The sequence below is a fragment of the Gymnoscopelus microlampas genome, assembly GCF_963454915.1.
Source record: "Gymnoscopelus microlampas genome assembly, chromosome: 11".
NCBI lineage: Eukaryota > Metazoa > Chordata > Actinopteri > Myctophiformes > Myctophidae > Gymnoscopelus > Gymnoscopelus microlampas.
The window spans coordinates 25,984,885-26,005,422 of record NC_139948.1 but is presented as its reverse complement, the minus strand read 5'-3'; the positions used below and the strand labels follow the sequence as shown (position 1 = coordinate 26,005,422).

General features: G+C 41.9%; 1 protein-coding gene across 6 annotated transcripts in view; it reads left to right on the top strand.

Moving 5' to 3' along the window:
* The first annotated feature begins 567 nt into the window (after window positions 1-567).
* Window positions 568-20,538, top strand: part of LOC311054890 (myocardin-related transcription factor A-like) — a 65,968-nt gene continuing 45,997 nt past the window's right edge. For 4 of the 6 annotated variants that reach the window (XR_014601731.1, XR_014601732.1, XR_014601733.1 and 1 more), the window contains exons 1-2: window positions 568-891; window positions 5,418-5,593. Coding sequence is in view for 1 of the 6 variants with exons in the window: in XM_084070890.1 (XP_083927016.1) it covers window positions 5,455-5,593 (139 nt within the window). In the remaining 5 variants the exon portion in view is untranslated. Of the gene's footprint in view, window positions 892-3,916; window positions 3,946-5,417; window positions 5,594-19,177; window positions 19,738-20,538 lie in introns of those variants that run through there. The other 2 variants (XR_014601734.1, XR_014601735.1) reach the window with 2 other exon arrangements.

Sequence of the window (20,538 nt, the reverse complement as noted above, 5' to 3'; positions counted from 1 at the left end):
CAGCAGCGCGCACGTAGATTCGGGTCGTGCCATCAGTGCGTGTAGATCAGTGTTGCCATGTCCGCTTATTATAAGCGACGTTGGGCTTGTTTTTCTGTGAAGTTTGAAAATATTGGTATTTGTGGGCTGCGGTTTTTGGGGGCTTGTTTCTAAAGTGTAGTTGCTTATTTGGGCTTGTTTTAGAAATACTGGTTTAAACAACACAAAATGTTGTTTAAACAACTTAAAATGTTGTTTAAACCACTGTTTCTCAAACATTTTCATGTCAAGGACCCCCAAAGTATTACATATTTTTGGATGCAGACCCCCCCCCCCCCCATCTGAAAATACGTTGTGCCACAGAACAGGATTTGTGTTGTTAACATTTTTCAAAAAAAATCCAAAATTACTAGATTTCATTGGAAAATAGCAGATCTACAAGCTTGTTGTAGGCTATTTTTAAATTGCCATATGGCCAGTTGCTTCTTTTGGGCTTGTTTTCATAGACCAGTTTGCTCGTTTCTCTCGCAAAATCTGGCAACACTGGTGTAGATCTATTTTTAGGAATTTAGACAGCTACCCAGCGAAACTTTCGGTCGCTCGGTTGAATAGGTATATATATATATATATATATTATCAACATAAAGAAAGACCAAATACAATCTTTCCCCCCCCTTTCTTTTAAATCATTGCTGACTTCTGTCTGACTGTCTGTCACCATGGATAGTATTTAGTAACAAAACGTTTTAATTCGCAGCCCAAGTTCAGCGGGTGCATATACTGCCTCCGTACTGAAGAGGCGTGACTGCTGTCTGCCGAGGGGAACACACAGTCAAGACTATTTAGTTGACAGTTAGCTTTAGCTTCTCTACAGCGCGTCAAGACCATAATGGGCGTCAAGATAATACCAAGGTACGTTTTTGCATTATAACAACCTCCAGCTGACCTGCTAGCTGTCAAAACGGCACGTGCACTGTAGCAAACACACAAGTAACAAGAGGCTATGAGAGCACCTTGCACTCGCATCTATGCGAGTGCAAGGTGCTCTCATAGCCTCTTGTGTTTGCTGAAGTGCCGTTTTGACAGCTACTTCTATACTGCACCAGAGCTTAGCAGTTTCATACACAAACGCAATGTAGGTTATAGGACTACAAGGCATATATAAAGCTATGCAGTAGTAGGATTATAGGGACTCCCAAGTTATCATTCTGCCCAGAAGTGGGTTTTATGGACTCATTTTATTTTTAAATCCCTGCCCCCGGATCATCATCATCACTCACTCAGGCATCAGAGTTGTTGGCAAAGCATCCGGATTGGATCAGTTTTTCTTTGAGCACGTAACTTTGTGTGTGTGTGTGTACTTATTACGTGAGGGCCAAATGTCCCCACAAACACAATAGTATATTTAGAGGAATAGACATTGAAATAATCATTTTCATGGTCCTCTCCTCACAAGAGAAATTGTTGTTTAATTTGTTTAATTGAAATATTTGTTATGACCCCAACCTAAATGTTTCATAATTAATTAATTAGCAAGTAGGAAAAATGTAGGTTGGGGTTAGGAATTGGATTAGAACTTTAGAGGTTAGATTTAGGGGTTAAGTGTTGGGTTGGGTTGGTTGATTTATACTTAGTTGTGCACCTGCACAAAAATAGCAGATCTACAAGCTCACTGTGGCTGTGATGCATTGTGAGCTATGCTTGAATATCTGCTATCCATTTATCAAACTCTTAATATGTCTGTCCATAGACGAACCATGGACAGGTTAAAAGCCTGGTAAAGAACTACAGCTGAAAGTGTCTATAGGTTGGGATGTATGTACTTCCCCAGAGGTACAGTGGGCCCTGGCTGAGACCTCTGGGGACCATTAAATGTGTGTGTGTGTGTGTGTGTGTGTGTGTGTGTGTGTGTGTGTGTGTGTGTGTGTGTGTGTAAACAGATTTGCCCAGCATCAACATTTTCCTTGGGTGGTAATTCCTGTATCTCTGTTTAGACACTTTCAGCAGCATATCTTGGACATCATATAGACTAACCTGACCATAGACTAACTTGTCTTGTCTAAATTGTCTAACCCAAAGGCCAAACTATGGGGGGGATATGTGCAGATATTTTTGTTGCTGCCAAGGTATTGGCCAATTGTTATGAACATCGGTATCAGCCCAGAATCTCCCAATCGGTGCATCCCTACTACAGCTTGACTGACTAGTAGGCGTTTACAGCAGACATCCGACATTAGCACTAGTTCTTTACACACTCTGTGTCTTTACAGTCTAAGAGTTAAAGTAACACTGACTGAACATACTGTTACCAACTTACCAGGAATATAATAATTATAACGTAAGCCCATATGTATGCCGTGTCAAATCAAACCAATAATTTCTTGAACACCAGGCAGCCTTATGTTCTGTCATCTGGTGTGTGTACTACACATGTACTGTATGTTTTCAATTGGTGTGAGGTAAGCCAGAGACACTACCACTACACTACTACAGTGCTACTACATGAAGGCAGGATGGGCCACTACTATGTTTCTAGGAGATGAGAGGACAGCTGGAGCCAAGGGCATCGGATCAGTTCTCATGGCAGCGAACATATGATGTACTTTCTCTTGATGTACATTCACGCTGTCCTTGAGAGGCACTGGGCATTGTTAATTAGCCTCCCTGCCTCAGGGGGGGGGAAATAAAAAACTATATATAACTATATTCACGTGTCACAAGGATATTGCCCCCAGGAATTTGAATGACTTTACAGTCCACAGTGAGGAGTGACAGGATGAGAGGGGCGGTGTTGGGGTTGCGCTCTTCCTGAAGTCCACCAGCATCGAGCAGTGAGTTCCAAGTTGTTCTGGCTACACCAGGAAGCCACATGCTCAACCTCCCACTTTAGGCAGACTTGTATCCATTTGAGATTAGACCAGTGTGGGTTGTGTCGTCCTCGAACCAGGAGCTTAACTCATAACTGATAATCTGGCCCTCAGTTGGAAAACCTCGGACAATAATGAATGCCGGTGTAAAAAATCTCTTATTTGACATGGATGGAGTTCAGATTGACAGAACAGATGGGCAGAGAAGAGGAGAAGGGCTGAATCTCTGTATGTGCTATGATTTTGATTTCTGTATTAAATCTCAGGTTGCTGCCACCACGTGACCACACACATACTTTGGACTGGAGAGACATCTCGCTTGCCCTAAATGTAATTCCTGGGAACGCCACTGTTCTATTGTTCTATGTTCTATGTTCTATTGGAGCTGCTCACCGCGAAACAGTTACTGTAAGAGAACCTCTATATCCACGTTTGCATAAAATAAATGTCCTGAGAAGCTGTTAGAGAAGTGAAATGGAAGTCCAACCCAATACAGTGTCAGTAGTCATTCTGCAAACGAGGAGGGAGGGGTAGGCCTATATGCCAAATATTATTCGTATTGTGAATGCTTCATAATATACTTTTATATATTACACTGAAAAGCAACAGTATTAAGGAATATTTCAACAGTAATTTATGAAAATATATAGATAGATGAGAAAGATATAAACTATATATATACAATATAGGCTAAGACTACATCTAGGGCAATTCGCTTTGTAGAAGGAACTGATAATGCAGTCTTTCACAAAATCATTACTTGAGGTGAAAGTATCATTACCATATCATGTAGGAAGCACCGTAATCTTAGTTATTTTTGTTGTTGTTGTTGTTAATAAAACATCAACTGGTGCACACACTTGGACACATCATCAGTGTTGTTACCTGGAGTCATTGGGTGTTTCAGGTCTTGCAACAGACACCCTACTCCAGGCGACCCGACCGAGGCCCCCGCTGTGTCTTGGGGGTAGTTAGAGACATTGCTAATTAGGGGTTAGGGTTTGCCTGGCACTAGCCAAACCGACAATGCGGATCCACTCACACGTGTGTGAATGGTATACGTGAATCCACGCCATCAGTCCGCCCGATACCAGGCCAGGTTAGTTTAGATGTTGCTCTATACTGTATCAGTGCCTCCACATCATAATAGTAAATGCTATAGGTGCAGACTATTTATTTTTATATTTGGTAGCCTAGGGCATACCCACAGACTGGTTGTTAGAGGGTGTCAACAACTTGGGATGCCCAAAAAGGAGGCAAAAAGGCTGGCAAAGTATTGTGCTGTCTCTGCTATAATTGGCAGCCACTACATATGGACGGAGTCGCTGTTACTTATACCCATGCCATGATTTTGTGAATGTACACTTAACTGTACCTTTAATATTTGTGTATATTGTATGCTCTCCTTTATGTGGACATGAATAAATTGTTCGTGGGTGTGGGTGTGGGTGTGGGTGTGGGCGTGCGCGTGCGTGTGCGTGCCTCTGTGTATGTGATGGTTTGTGAAAGCGTGCCCACAACTTTCTTCCCTGGGAAGCCAGGAGTTATGCAACAAGTTGCCACGGCGATGCCTGCATTGCATTGCATTCTGTGCACAGTGGTGCTATAAGAACTCTCCCGTTTTGAGGTGAGTTGCCGTGCCGACAGAGCTGCGGGGGCCTTTACTGTGGGTTAGAGACACCGCAGTAGTGTCCGTTACCTCCGTTATGTCTTCGCCGTTAACTACAGGCTCACATAACAAGCAATGGGTCATTCAAGACAGAGCGAGATGCAGGGAGAGATAGCATGGCAGTAGGAAGGATGTGTGTAACTGGGGATTGTATTGTTCAGTGTAGAGGGGATGATAGAGGGATGAAGATTGTGTGGAATGAGTAGGAAAAAGAACACACTTGTAATGGTGCACCTCATCTTAACCTCCCTTCTAATCTCCCAGTGAACCAAATGTAAACATATATTTTGTTTTGTTTAAATGGAATGGATGACTTTATATTGGCTAACAGTAAAAGTGTGTGATTGCATGTATCTCTCACATCACATCTGTATGCTCTACTATATGGTACACAGATGGTGTGCATCTGACTATGAGAGATTTATATGAGAGATTGAGGTAGAGACAGAAACAGAATGGTAATTTTATGAAATATCAAGATATGGAACATTTTCTCATTTGATTGTATCCTTCAACTGTGCAAGGGAACATAATTTACTTGTAACAAATTAGGCTAATCATAAATCTGGTTTCAGGCAAGAAATATAATGTATATACAGTATATAACACATGAAGGCACTACATTGTGTAGTCATGATAACGCATTGATCATCAGATGATCTTTTGATGTAAGATTTCATATGAAATAAAAATGAATCATCCTCCTATTATGAACTTTGGCATTACAATACATAATCTTCTGTGTTCGCGTGGGTGTGTATCTTGCATTGTGTCTATATTATGTGTCTGGGTTTGGTGTATGCATGGACTCTTTGAACGCAAAAAATTAAAGATGAAGATAAAGTCAAAAAATAAAAGTTTGAAGAAATACAAACTTATGTATGTGTTTGTTCATTTCCTAGGTCTGTCCATTAGTGTCGCTCTCTCCCCCTGGTAACCATGGAGACCCAGTCAGGGGACGGATCAGGATCAGATGACTCCGCCCCCAGCCCTCAGAGTGAGGCTGTGGCCTATGAGCTGCAAGAGCTGTCCCTGCAGCCAGCCCCTAGCCTGGTGCCAATCACAGAGAGGAAGAATGGTGAGTGACCACTAATCATCTGGCCTTCACTGCATAGAGAACTTATTAGAACTTATAGAACATAGATACCTTATTGGCCGCTGCAGTTCATTGGAGCGATGCGTTATCGTGGCCGCCATATTTTGTGGGGAAGCCGTTCCTCCTACTGCATGTATGCCCCATGTATGTCTACTGACGCAGGAGGTCTCTCCACAACTCGCCAAATCCTCAGCTGATTTTTGGGTTTGTTATAAATGACAGACATGTATGATATACGATACTTTGGTAAATCAAAACGTGGGTTTTCATACCAAAACACCTTATCGTACATAGATAAGTAACAGTAATGGTTATAAAGCAGAAAAAAAGTTTTCGTCTCAGGTACTTATATCCAACTCAGGCTTATTTCTTGCAGTTGAGGTATGGCAAGCAATTCCCCACATAATATGGGGGCGGTGTTGGCGTTATAAAACAGTATAAATTGACATTTGAGACAATGCAGTCTCAAATGTCAGAACCCACAGGCTCTGCTGACAGGCAGACTAGGCATGATCTGGATGATCTATTGAAACTTCACAGAGTTTAAATGACAGTACATTGATGCAAAATACACAGGACAGCATGAAAATGGCAGACAGACAGACATTTGGAAAAAACAGAATGGCAAATAAACAGAAAAAGGGCAATATATTGGATTGCATAACATTACATTCTGATTTGTCTTTCTGTCATTTTGTCGGTGTAGATTCAGATACTGTGCTGTTCTATCATTTTAGGGTCACACAAAGATGGCAGCAGCACTGACACAGAACTATCACTGTGCCATCTAGCGGTGATGCCAACTTAAGAGTTTAGTCTCTTGGTGTGGAACCTCTTTGATAGAGCGCTACAGTCCCATGGGACGGAAAATAAGCATTTGTAGGCATTTTTGCCCTTTTCCCTGCATTTTTGTGATCCTGCCCCCAGCCCTTAACCCATTTTGGGACGGGAACCCCTATTTGTAACTATACCTTTCAGGACGTGAACCCGTTGGGGGTCTTGTTGCTTTGTACAGTATATAGCAACATACATTTGTTGTAATTTTTGAATAAATATTTGAAGTTTTTCAGAAAACTTAGGTCAGGATTTAGAAGGCGTTTTTAGAATCGGCCTCAGGTCTAAATGGGTTAAGTTGAGAATCATTGCACACATCATCACACTAACATCGGCCTGTACCATCTAGCCTCATGGGAACAATCTATCTTCTATTTGTGGATCTTTACATCCATGTAATGCACCTTTGCACATCTTCTCTAGACTAGTGTTCTCTAGACTATCTCTATCACCTGCTGACAATAAGTCTTTTGTGAAAACAAATATTTGTTGGCACCAGGTGTGAACTGACAGTCAGCCAAATGAGAACAAAACAAACGATAAAAAACAACTCTGAAACAGTGTGTCTTACTTGCAATTAAATTAGTTTAATAAAATACATGATAACTCCCAGTTTGATGGTGCATCCTACTGCTCTTAAATTGCATCCACTTTTCCTTTTCCTTATACGTCTTAGTCCCTCCCACCTATAGGTAAGACACAAGAAAACGGATATAGGAAATGTGGAAATATGTTTTCAGAGAAATGAGACTTCCTTTCCTTCCAGATGATCTGGCTGCCGTATGGTAGTATACCTGCATAAGTAGTATTGGCATTTGTAGAATCTGGTGACTGCTGAGGTGTATCCCACTCTTTTGTGATGCTTTTGCGGATAGCCTCCTGAATTTGTTTGAAAGGGCATGGGATAATGCCTCTTCATTATGTTCAGTAATGTTAGAAACGTTTTTCTGGCGAAAAAAAGATGAGACTAATTTAGTTATTTTGTTTGCTAGCTTTCGCTATCTCTCATACAATCTGACATATATTACAGTGCATTCAACAATTCACTGAAGTAATTTAAACAGCATTGTTGAATAGTTTCTAACTATATCTTCTGTTTTGGGTACTTCCTGTTTTTCTGACTGGCTACCACCACAAAAGTCAAACGTTTTCACTGCATGTGGCATGAGAAATGCAGCACACCTGACCCAAAACAGATCTGGCACTTTTTCTGCATTGGTACCCAGTTGTGGAAAAAGTAACAATATTTTTTTTTTACCTAAGTGAAAGTATCAGTACTGCAATGGAGAAATACTCCGGAATGTCTGGAATTCAAAATTACGAAAGTATTGGCATCAAATAAACTTAAAGTACCAAAAGTAGAAAGTACTCATTATTCAGATGGTCCAATTTCACAAGTTTTCAAATGTATAAATCGTGACGCATTGTGAGCTTGTAGATCAGCTATTTTCAAATGGCGGAAATGTGTATAGGGCTGAAGTGGTTAAAGTTTTGTAATAAAAAATACTTCAGTAAAGTAAAAAATACCTCAGAATTGTACTTAAGTACAGTATTTGAGTAAATGTACTTAGTTACTTTACACCACTGTTGGTAGACTCTCTCCATTGAAATGAATGACCTCTGCCACATGGACCGCAACTAGACCATGGTCTAGTTGCAATTCCTGTGTGTAAGATAGAATCAAGACGCAAGGCCCATGCAAATGTGGTCAACGGTGCAGCACTGGCAACGGAGATGAGTTGAATTAGGATGAATATAGTATCAGTGGTTGTGGTAGCGGCTGGTGTTGAAATAACCAATCACATATCCTCTTCTCCATCCCTTTAAAAGAAGTGTGCTCTTGCTATGACTCTCTGCCAATTTGTGGTGGCTGGCAGTAGCGTAAATTATTTGGGAGCATCTAAGTCTTATATTAGTACCATGTGAATGTGCATACTATCAGCAACCTTTCTTTGAACAATACATTTTCAATAAATATTCAGTCACGGGTTTGCACGTAACACAATTGGTGCTTTTATTCAGACACATGAAGACAAGCATTTACCTATTTTCTCAATACTTCCGTTATCATCCATTTTACATTTTGTTTCCTTGTCAACACTCCAAGCTTTGCGCAGCATTATTGGCTTATAAGCCAATATGTTGTGCAGAGTTTGCTCAGCCCTGGGCTATCAGGCAGAGATGGTTTCTTTTCTCCATTCCTTTGGGCATTTCAATTGCACAATTATGCCCAGTTTTACAGTAGGCCTACATTTCAGCCCATAAACAACTTTGGAAATCAGATCTATTAGACACTTTGCAATCCACTTGTTTCAGCTGTGCAAATCAGCCTCACTTTTGTACATTCCATTAAACAAAGAGTGCACTCTGCAGCTACAGTTCTGTTCATCTGTAAATTCTGTATAAAACACATACACACAAGAGGTGTAGATAGCCTAGTTTAAGCAAATATGTGATTGAAGTTGCGTAGCCGACTCTAGCCTACAAAACAGCCTAAATATATGACAAGTTTTCAAAGCATTTGTTTATAAAGAGTGAGGATATGCCTTCAGTATTCTGATTATCCAACAAAACTGTTGTGCATCATGACACACAACAGTTTTGTTGGGTACAATGAATTAACCATTGCCATTTGTGGGTTAGAATGCATAATATGCATTAATGCATAGTTGGTTCCTTTTCTTTTATGTAAAACGACTTTGGGTGTCTGTCTGCTATATAAATCTGAGCTACTATAATACTTTGTTATTACAAAAAATATTACTTAAACATTTCTTTTTCCAGCTTGAGGGATTCATATAAAGGTTAAACAGACAAGCATAACATACCGTACATTAGTGTGATTTTGGAGAGGTCTATTTGGGTGCACCTCTGCTATCTACAGTAAATGATGGAAAAAACACAAAACACTATTACACACTATGCTACAGTATATATGCCATTTGACAAGTCAGATGGTGCAAATCATTTTGACACATCCCCTACTGTGCCTCTCCTACATCAGGTCACAGCAAGTCACTAAAACCCCAAACACATGCAGGTGAGGGGAAAAAAATAAACTGTGCCTCACGAAACTAGTCCGCACGATGGCACGCTTCACACCAATGTGCCTGTTCCAAAATATGGCCCTGGGATTAGAGAGAGATTAGGGAGTGGTGATAGAGACAACATTTTAATTTGAGAGTGGAATATGTAGAGATTTTGAAGCAACATATGTGTTGAGCAGGATAAACAATGAGAGTATATCATATGCAGTTGGTGGATAGATGGATGCCACTCATGAATGATTGCAAGGATGGAGGGGCCTCGGATTCTTTCCCCAGAGACATGAGAGACGATGAGTGTGAAAGATGGAGAGACATGAAGACAACTGTGTGTGTGTCAACTTTTTCCCTTGTGTTCTCAGAAATAGTCTACAGAGATGGGTCATTTGTAATACAGTCGAGAGAGAAAGAAATGAAGCGGATATGAGAGAGAGAGAGAGAGAGAGAGAGAGAGAGAGAGAGAGAGAGAGAGAGAGAGAGAGAGAGAGAGAGAGAGAGAGAGAGAGAGATTTGACTTTTGTCTTCATATTTTGTGAAACAGTAAGTCCGTAACTCTGTTGCACTGCTTGCTGGGAGTGTTTACATAGCTGACATATCGGGGCTGCCCCTCACATTACCTCATTCTCAACAGCAACGGCTCTTCACATGCACAAACACTCCCAGTCTCTCTCTCTCTCTCACACACACACACACACACACACACACACACACACACACACACACACACACACACACACACACACACACACACACACACACACACACACACACACACACACACACACACACACACACTGTACAACATGCTGTACAAAAACTCACAGCATGACAAGCTGAAAGGAATGCACGCACGGCACACACACAGACACACAGGCACGCACACACACACACACACACACACACACACACACACACACACACACACACACACACACACACACACACACACACACACACACACACACACACACAAAACACAAACACACTTAATTCACTCAGAGTAAATTGTATTGTACACTCAGCTCTTGAAAGCTGGCCCTCAGCCTGACCCAAACACTTTGCTGCAGACGCCAAGGCTCAAGTGTGTGTACGTGTGTGTGTGCGCGCGCAGTGTCCATGACATGTTGTATGGCTACTGCGTTAGCAGAGCTGATGTATTGATACCATGTCAATTGGGCTTTACAGCTTTCTGTTACCATTTGCATAATGTTAAAACACAAGTAGCCTACCTGTGTGTTTATATACAGTACATCTAATGTATATAGTACATGAGTGAAAGACTGTGTGCGTGCATGAGTGTGTGTGCATGCGTGCGCGCGCATGTGTTTCTGTATGAAGCTGACAACATAATTAAAGTAACACTGAACTCTTTAGATGTTGAGGGACCAGTACTGAATCAGTACAGACATACATACAGTATTATAGCTATGTCTTCTCTTACATGAGATATGCTCCCACCTTCTGGTCAAACTGAGCACTACACCCAGCCTCTCTTAATAATATCCCTCAAATAACTATGCCTGAATATTTGTTTTTAGTTTTCACCAATAAATGATCTAGCATAATGTATATTACATGAATGTTTCAGGAGTGGCTGCCCACAAACTAATAGTGTATGAACTCAATGGGCGATCTGTTGGACTTCAGTTTCAGTTCCCTTCAACTTGGATCAGTTTCAGTTCCCTTCAATAATATGAAATGAATTGTTTCTTTATTGGAATTTATATTTTTGTATGAAGTAGTTTGTATAAAAGAGTTTGAAGAGATGTCTCAAACAGACTGTGGGAGACATTAACACAGAATATCTGACTAGTCAGGTTATGTATATAGTAACTAGCTGTGTATAATGCGCTGGCGTGCCTTTCTGTTGGTAACCCTAGCACCAGTGTGCACAGGTGAAGTGTGTCTGGATATAGCCCTGAGGCCAGCTGCCCCTGCTATTTAAACCAATGACGGGGTACAGGGGTTAAGAGGAGAGGGGGTTGGTGATAATGGAGGAGGGAGAGGCCGTCAGCATTTCTTGGTTCGCCTGGAAAAAGGTGCTGGGTAAGGAAAATGGGCCACGGGTGGCCGGATAAGCAGGAGCACAAGCAAAAAGGCAGTGTAGGGGGGCTACCACTACAAAGTAGGGGTGAGGGGAAATATATTGCAAAAGAGGATATTTTGTGCAAATTAAGAAAGAAAACATTTTGGCCAGGATCTTTAAGTGGAGCAGATGGGGGACAGTGTAGGGGAGGGTCATAGAGTAGAGGGTAGGGAAGTATATTAAGGGTCAAATAAGTTGTCCTTTTGAAGTCAGGAGAAGTTAGTTGATGAGGAAATAGGGTCAAGGCTAGATGGGACCTGATTTGTCAACACATTCTCACAAAGGTTAAGGTTAGGTACTGTTAGTATGGTTAAGATTAGGCATGGGTTTAGTGAGGTTAAGGATCTAGGGAGAGAGAATGACATCAGCTTGGATGAAAGTCAGCTCCCATCTAGCCATGGCCAGGAAATATGGTATGTTATGAGTACAGAAGGAGGTTAAAGATCAAGATGTGGTGGCTTGCATCTTGTCCCATGGAGCCAGTAACCACTGGCAACCCGGTGTCACGACGTGTTGTGATTCCACAGGTTGAGCTTGTAGACTATTTTCACTATCACTATTTCTACGCAACACCGTTGTACGACAAAGTGTAACATAGGGCTTAAGTGGTTAATAGATTGGCGGTTCAGAAATCAGGCCACAGGCATTAACATGCCCTCCGTATTACAAGTATAGATCCAAAGACATCAGCTCGGTTGCTTTTAAGAGAGGACAACTGTGTGTTTTATATGCTAGAGCTATAACTGAACTTCCTGTGATGTGGGACAGCAAGGTTGTTGCTGGGGTGCTTTCTTCAGGGTTGAGACAGGTTTTTGACCAACACACACACACACACACACACACACACTCGTGCACATCCAGTGCTTAATTTGTAAATGATTAGGTGCCGGAGCTCATGAACCCGTTAGTCCTAATGTCCCTTTCCTTTGCAGGAAGGGAGGGGAAATGTGAACGGTAAATTAATAATAAATAGCCTAAATAAAAACATATTGTATTGTATGTGCATTTGAGGTGACGGTACGCCTTCTTTGATTGATTGATTGATTATTTTATTAGACAGAAATGTAAAAACAGCACGAGTACAGTCAAACACTTTGTCTAAAAGGTCAAGGTCTTAACAAAAAAAATCCTTGCGGTCTTGTTTTCATTGGGGTCCTAGGTATTCAATTCATCAACATATAAAATAGCACCAAACAATTCAATATCATCACATTATAAACTAGAAAAAGTGCTCCTCGGAGCACAGGTCTCCGCCAGGTCAGGTAGGCTATTGTGGCCTCCTGGTGGCGCTATAATAGGCCAACGTGAAAAGGGTGCCATTTCTTCTTAGGCCTTGCACGACAATCGGACACTGACTGCATTCATGATTTGAGGCATTTTGTTAAAAACATGTGTTTCGCTAAATTCGACCTGTTGGTGGCGCTATAGCAGGCCAGTGTTAAAAGGGTGGCATTTGTTCCTCAACATAGTGTGAATGTGCGTGCAAAGTTTGAGCGCAATTGGGCGGTGCGTTCATGATTTGCAGAATTTTGTTCAAAACAAGCCAATAATGCAAACTTTAGATGTCAATCTTAGCCAATCAGTATGGAATATGAAAAATCAAACACATCCGTCGTGATCACATGACTATAGAGATCATGTGTACCGATTTGCGTGAAATTTGGATAACATTGGAGGGAGTAGTATAAAAAAATGTGTTTTACACAGGTCGGCCTCCTGGTGGCGCTATAAAAGGCAGATGTGAAAAATGCAGGGCAAAGGTTTTTCCTTGACCTATAGGGAGTGTGCATACAAAGTTTTACACAGATCGGTGCAATTATAGGTAAAAACACGAATCGGCCTGTTATAGCGCCGCCATGAGGCTGATTTGAACATTTTCAAATGGTAGTTCTTCCTCGGCCTAATGGGAATGTGCGTGCAAAATTTCACGGAAATTGCATGCTGTGTTCATGATTTGAGGCATTTTGTTGAAAACGGTGCACTCCTGCAAACTTTGGAAGACATTTTTAGCCAATCAGGATGGAATATGAGAAATCTGAAAGACCTGTTTCGTTTAATGACTATAGAGATACTGTGTACCGATTTGTGGGATTTTTGGACAAAATCTGTAGGAGTACTGTCAAAAAATGTGTTTTGCACAAATCGGCCTCCTGGTGGCGCTATAACAGGCCCATGTGAAAAATTTGAGGCAGAGGTTCTGCTCTGGTATCCAGGGACTGTGTGTGCACAGTTTGGCTGCGAGCAAGCCAACGGTGCCGGAGATTAGCTGTACACAGACAGATCGAATGACGGACGGACACACGGACACACGGACACACGGACGGACGGACAGGGGGTAAAACATACTCTCTCGCCATGCCTTTCGGCCTGGCGGAGACAAAAAGAACAGTAGGGAAAAAGGGGGGGGGGGGGGTGAGGGTAAAGAAAGGGGGGGGATGTCGTCTGTCTAAAGAAGAAGTGATAACTACCTCCCCCTTTGGCCTCCTGAAAGGTGAATTTTCAGGGCTGTTTTAAAGGAAGCCAGCGATCTACATTCTAGAGGTAGCGGAGCGCGGGATGCAGGTTCCGGAGCCGAGCTCCGGCCAGCTCTGGCATTAATTAAGCCCTGTTTACACCATAACATATTAGTAGTAGTACTATACATCGACACACTAGTATACACAGCAGCTGCTTTTGCAGGGACCTCTGACCTTATCATTATCTTATAATTTCCTTCAGTGGCATCACAGCCATTCCTTTTGAAAGAATCCTTGAATACCTCCCTATCATCTTCTATAGGGGTAACTAAATAGGATCGGTCATGTGACTCAGAAAGGAGGACTAGCGAAAGAGGAGACTGTTATAGAAATGTAGTGACACACTTGGCTAAGACCTAAACAAAATGAGTACAAGGGGAAAGTTCATTAACCACCCTGAGCAAGATTCTGGTGCTAGTTATTATATAATTGAATGTAATGAAATATAATAAAACATGATGATGTCACTGACATCTCCTGTACCACTTCTCCTAGGCAGTGCATTCGGTGAAGGGTCATGGTCATGTGACAGGCATCTGTGTTCCTGTCTTTCTACCTGGAGGTGTTTCGCAGAAAAAAGGGTCAAAGGTCACAAACGTGTGACCATGTGTTAGCAAAGTTCATAGGGTGACTCTGGAGCAGCTACAGCTCACAACAGTGTGTTTTTCTATCTCAGCTATATGGGTCAAGACCCAAAATGACTAAATCACACAGTGAAGTAAGTTGTCGTGGAATTGACTTTGGATGAATGAATTGAACATGAATAGAATGTACAACTACAACTAAGCCTTATAAGATACAGATACAATGTGCTTCCCATTCGCATACATAAAGTGAAAGGCAAGAAAATGCTAAAATGTAAGAGCCGTTTGTTTATATCTTACATCATAAAGACATGTAGTTAAAAACTAAAACAAAACAAAATACTTGTGAGTTAGCAGCGGTGGCCTAAAGCTAACCTAACCTTTTCCACGCCAAGGACCCCCACATAGCCTTAGCCTCTGGCTGCGGCCCCCCTATTGCAAAGTGGCTTTAAAAAACAAAGCTTACAATCTGTTTCTTTGCTATGCGTTGTGAGCCTGTAGATCAGCTATTTCCACTATTTAGAATTGTCTTTATATCTGTTGAAAGATTTGGAAGATTTTTTTTACAGTAATGACATTCCTAAAATAGGGATGCAAGGTTCTTCGTTTTTTACCCTCCTTTCCAACATTCCCCCCGGCAGCCCCCCTGGGTGCAACAGCCACCACTTTTGAAAGCCTGTGACCCAAAGGTTAGATGAGCATGGTTATGGCAAAAAGAGGTTAAATCGGAACGGGGGAGGTGATTGAATGAGCAACACTGCCGTCTCCCTCAATACCCACCATTGAGCAAGGCACTTAGACATGAACGGCTCTAGTGGAGCTGCACAGTGAACAACATCATAAAACTGTGGTTGCACTGGGCAGCTCGCAGACGTGAACGTGAACATGTCTAACTGTACAAGTGATTCAGGGCGTTGCTTAAAGAGTCATGTTAGGCAAACCTACCTTGGGTAAAAAAAAAGGATAAAAAACAGAAAAAATTACCCTTACATGAGACTGAAAATAACATAAATGAAGCTTTTAGTGCCCAGGGTACAAGGACATGATTAAGCCCTAATATCTTTTGGGGGGGAATAGCTGACATGCCCCAAAGTAGGAGCGGCAGGTAGAAAGTGGTTAAATCTGTCTCAGTGGCTAATGATATTATTATGCCTCCACGGGTGACGTATTGTTTCTGGCTGTCTTTCCGCCCGTACTGTACTTCCGTCCGTGCGTCCTTATGTACGTCCCATTCTCGTGAACACGATATTCTCAGGAACACATCCAGTTGGACTGAAGGATGAACTGATTAGATTTTGGTGTTCAAAGGTCAAGGTCTCTGTGACCTCAGGGCCATCCCATTCTCTTGCATCTAGCAGAAATGTCCACTTGGCCTCAAATAAATTCTTATCAATTCTAATAATTAGACTTTTATGGTCAAACAACAATGTCACTGCGACCTCACAAAACATGTTTCAGACATCTCAGTATACATAGCTCACGTCGTGATATGTCAGAACGCCTGGAGTTGATATTCTTTACACAAAAATGTCCATTTAGACTCAAGGATGAACTGATTAAAATGTTATGGTCAAGCTCAAGGTCACTGTGAGCTCACAAAACATATTTCATACATTTCAGTATGTATAGTGATAACTTTTATTGCATTCCTTCAACGTCTTCTCTACAACATACAGTATATCATAATGGTCTGGACACTGTGGACTGACATGATGGGTGTAAACCGCAACTGGTTGGCAGAGGCATACAACCTTCAAGGGATATTTGTAGTTGTAACCATGAGTGTAGGTTGAGCTGTTTACTGATACACTCTAATAGCTGCATGCATATGTGTGTGTGTGTGTGTGTGTGTGTGTGTGTGTGTGTGTGTGTGTGTGTGTGTGTGTGTGTGTGTGTGTGTGTGTGTGTGTGTGTGTGTGTGTGTGTGTGTGTGTGTGTGTGTGTGTGTATGTGTGTGTGTTTGTGTGTGGTTGCTGCACGTGCATGTTTATCATCTGCGTACCGTATGTGCAAGGTTGTGTGTGTGTGTGTGTGTGTGTGTGTGTGTGTGTGTGTGTGTGTGTGTGTGTGTGTGTGTGTGTGTGTGTGTGTGTGTATATGTGATTCAGCAAATATTTTAAACCCTTAGCATCCCTTACGTTTCCCAACCGTATTGGCTGACATGAGCCTATGCTTTTGCAGTTAATTGTTATATACACATCCATGCTCCAATGCTTTTGCAGATACACACATACTCAACAAGCGCACACATACTCACACATGCACAAGAACGCAGGATTATCCTTTCCAGCGCATGGTTGGGGGCCTTATCTTTAGCAAAGTTGGAATCATAATTCTGGTTCGCATTTACCCATCTTGGCAAAGTGAGCAGCGCTTTGCCTGGGGACATTCCACATTTATCTCACACACACATACAAGCATTTTCTGGCAAACACTCCTTGAATTCTTTTGTGTGTGTCAGTCAGTCTGTCTCTGAATTGTTTTATGTCCAGCAGCCTGTGGGAATGCTTACTCATAGACTCTTTCTCTGTAGTGGAGGAAAAGGACAACATTTCCCTTAAAATAGCAGGAAAATATTCAAGTAAAGAAAATGTACCTCAAAATTGTTCTTAAGTTCAGTACTTGTACTACTTAGTAAATGTACTTAATTAGTAATTACTTTCAACCTCTGTACATCACCCCCTCTACGCAAAGTTGAAGATGAGAGAGGCCGCCTGTTCATGTTAATGCTAACTGACAGATGAGAAAAGGACGCTTACTGCTTTCACCTTGAAAGGGTTCCTCTTCCCCCTGTTAATGCCAAGTCATATTATTCGATGTCGCCTCCTGACAGACCCTTTAGTAATGGGGATGAATGAAACTGTCAACAAAACGGAGCTGGGTGTATTTTATGCTGACAAGCAGGCAAGACGGATGGGGGGAAAAGACAGACACGTCTCGTCAGACAAAGAAGGGGAAAATTGGGCAGCGGGTAGGCATACAAAGAGGGCAGAAAGACAGACAGGTACTGTGTACTGGTATATGGACAGACTGTCCAACAGACAAAGACATGCAATAACATAAACTCATAAAGCCTGATTTATACTTAGTTTCACGCCGGTGTTGTGCACCGAAAATAGCTACACTGACAGAAACATTGTGACAGAAACAAGTATTTGTTCATGTTGGGAGTTTGGATTTCCTGTCTGCACTACAAGTTTAACTTCATGGACAATGGAGTTGACCTTGACTTTGATCAAGAATATACAGGAAGGCAGTGAGGCTGCGTGACAGGCAGGCGGCTAAACAAATGGGTAGTCCACTATTAGACTCTTTGACAGACAGACAGACAAACAGACAAATGGGTAGTCCACTAGACTATATGACAGACAGACAAATGGGGAGTCCACAATACTGTTTGACAGACAGACAGATAAATGGGTGGTCAGCAAGACAGACTGATTGAAACATTGTCAAATAAATAGTTACAAAAGAGACAAATGCAGTCAAAGAGTGAGAAGAACGACTGCAGCATGTCTTGGTGTGTGTGTGTGTGTGTGTGTGTGTGTGTGTGTGTGTGTGTGTGTGTGTGTGTGTGTGTGTGTGTGTGTGTGTGTGTGTGTGTGTGTGTGTGTGTGTGTGTGTGTGTGTGTGTGTGTGTGTGTGTGTGTGTGTGTGTGTGTAGTAAAAGTAAAGTAAATGGTGCATTTATATAGCGCCTTTTAACCAACGCACTTTACATAGATTGTGCATTATATTCACACACACATTCATACACCGATGGCAGAGGAAACCATCCAAGGCACCAACCTGCTCATCAGGAGCAATTAGGGGTTCAGCGTCTTGCTCAAAGACACTTCGACACTAACTCTGCGTGTGTATTTGTGCGTGCGTGGGCGCGCACGTCTGTATGTGTTAACTAGTGGGATTCTAGGCCTGATAGTTTTGTCTCCAGAGACCAAGACTCACACAGGTGCTCCGTCAACAATGTTGACACCACTGAGCCTAGATCAGAGGTGCAAAGTGAGAGGAATTTGGTTAGAAGGAAAAGGGGGCTCCGGCCCAGTGAGCGGGCGCGTGCGTGAATGGTGTACTACAAGCACTGGCGTGCGTTGCTGTGCGCCTGCCCTCGTCTGTCAGCGGCAGGATGACGGAGTTGAGCAACAGCTGTGACAGACTGCCTGATCACGGTTTCGCAGACATCTAACACACAGACACACACACGCACACACACACACACACACACACACACACACACACACACACACACACACACACACACACACACACACACACACACACACACACACACACACACACTTCCAACACACATACACATACGCACACCTCCTGCTCTGTCCGTCTCCTCCTTGCAGTAGATACAGTAGCAGCTCTTTAGAAGGTGTAACCTTCTGTATGGAGCTGTCATAGCTTGTTCTCCATTCAAACTAGTTACTAGTTACTGTTTTCTCTGACCACTTTTGGCCTTTATTTCACACAGAGGACTCATTTTTTATTCATTCATTTTCTAAGAAGAAATTCCAAACAGAAGAAATCTGCTCAGATGTTCTTTGAAGGAAGACCACTCACATGTTTTGGTGTTGTGAGGACAACTGCATTTTGGGCCCACAAAATTACTTAAAAAAATGTACGTTTATCCTAAAAGGCAACCACCTCCATTCCTCAACTGCTTCAGTATCCAGCAGCTTTTTCTTTTTTCTTTTTTCTTCTTTTTTTTGGGGCACTGACATTTTGGGACTGGACATTTTTGTGACTTTTTAATATTTGCTTTAAAGTTTCTCAATTCAATTCAAAGACCAGTCCAGCACCTCGAGTTCACTTGAACGCAGCCCTACCAGGAAATCTTGCAGCTTTTGGATGTTACATTTATTGTATGTCTTGGTAAGTTTTTGGATCAAAGCTGCTGCATCTCATTGAGAATAATTTATCATTCTGGACTGAGTCGCCATGCTGGACCGCATCGACACAACCCCTTTCAGACCTCAGCCAATAAGGAGCGCCATGGATAAGAAAGCCATACGGTTTGAGCTGGAGCGCCAGGCCTGTCAAAGCCTACGACAAGGTGGGGTACCTGTTGTGTGTCGTACCTCCCATGCACATGTTGCAAGCTCTCACACATAAACACTTTTGCACATTTTAATTCTTATAATGTGAATGGCCTCGGTGTGTATTTTGTGGTCAAGGTATGTTTGGCTGCACCTTTGTCTTTTCTGAGAGTTCATTTTTATAACACATCTCTTGCACAGAAATGGTCACACATTTCATAAATGGAGTGCCATTGCCACAGTTATTCTACCATTAGCCAAGATGTGAGGGTTTCATTTTGATTCTCTACTTTGCTTTGTTTTGATAACACTATTATTAAACAATTTCCAGTCAATTTTAAATGCACAGTTATTAGAGTTGGAATCAGAATCGTGTTTATTCCCAAGTAGACCTACGTGCACCTGCAATTTGACTACCACAATCAATGGTGCAAATGATTCTTTCAGTTCACAGGGTTGGTTGGTTGAGGATGCCACGTTTTGTTGGGGTTCGCATTTTAAGTGACTCCGGTAAAAGTTAAAGTCACCCATAAGAAAACTACTAAGTACTGTAGCCACTAGCTAACATTAATTGTAATTCTATCAAAAGTATAGTGTGTTAAAATGTGATTAAGTATAAAAAAGTAAGTGCTGTTCATAGTGCAAAAAAAAAACAACTGCCAGAAATCGTTTCTCTCTCCAAGCTTAACTTTGATTTATTTAAATTTTTTCACTTGAAATACGCTTGAAATAAAGCCATAAATGCGCAATGTTCTAATGATGATTTCACAATGTCTACTGTCCACTGAAAGCTACTTGTAGTATTCTAAGATGGAAAG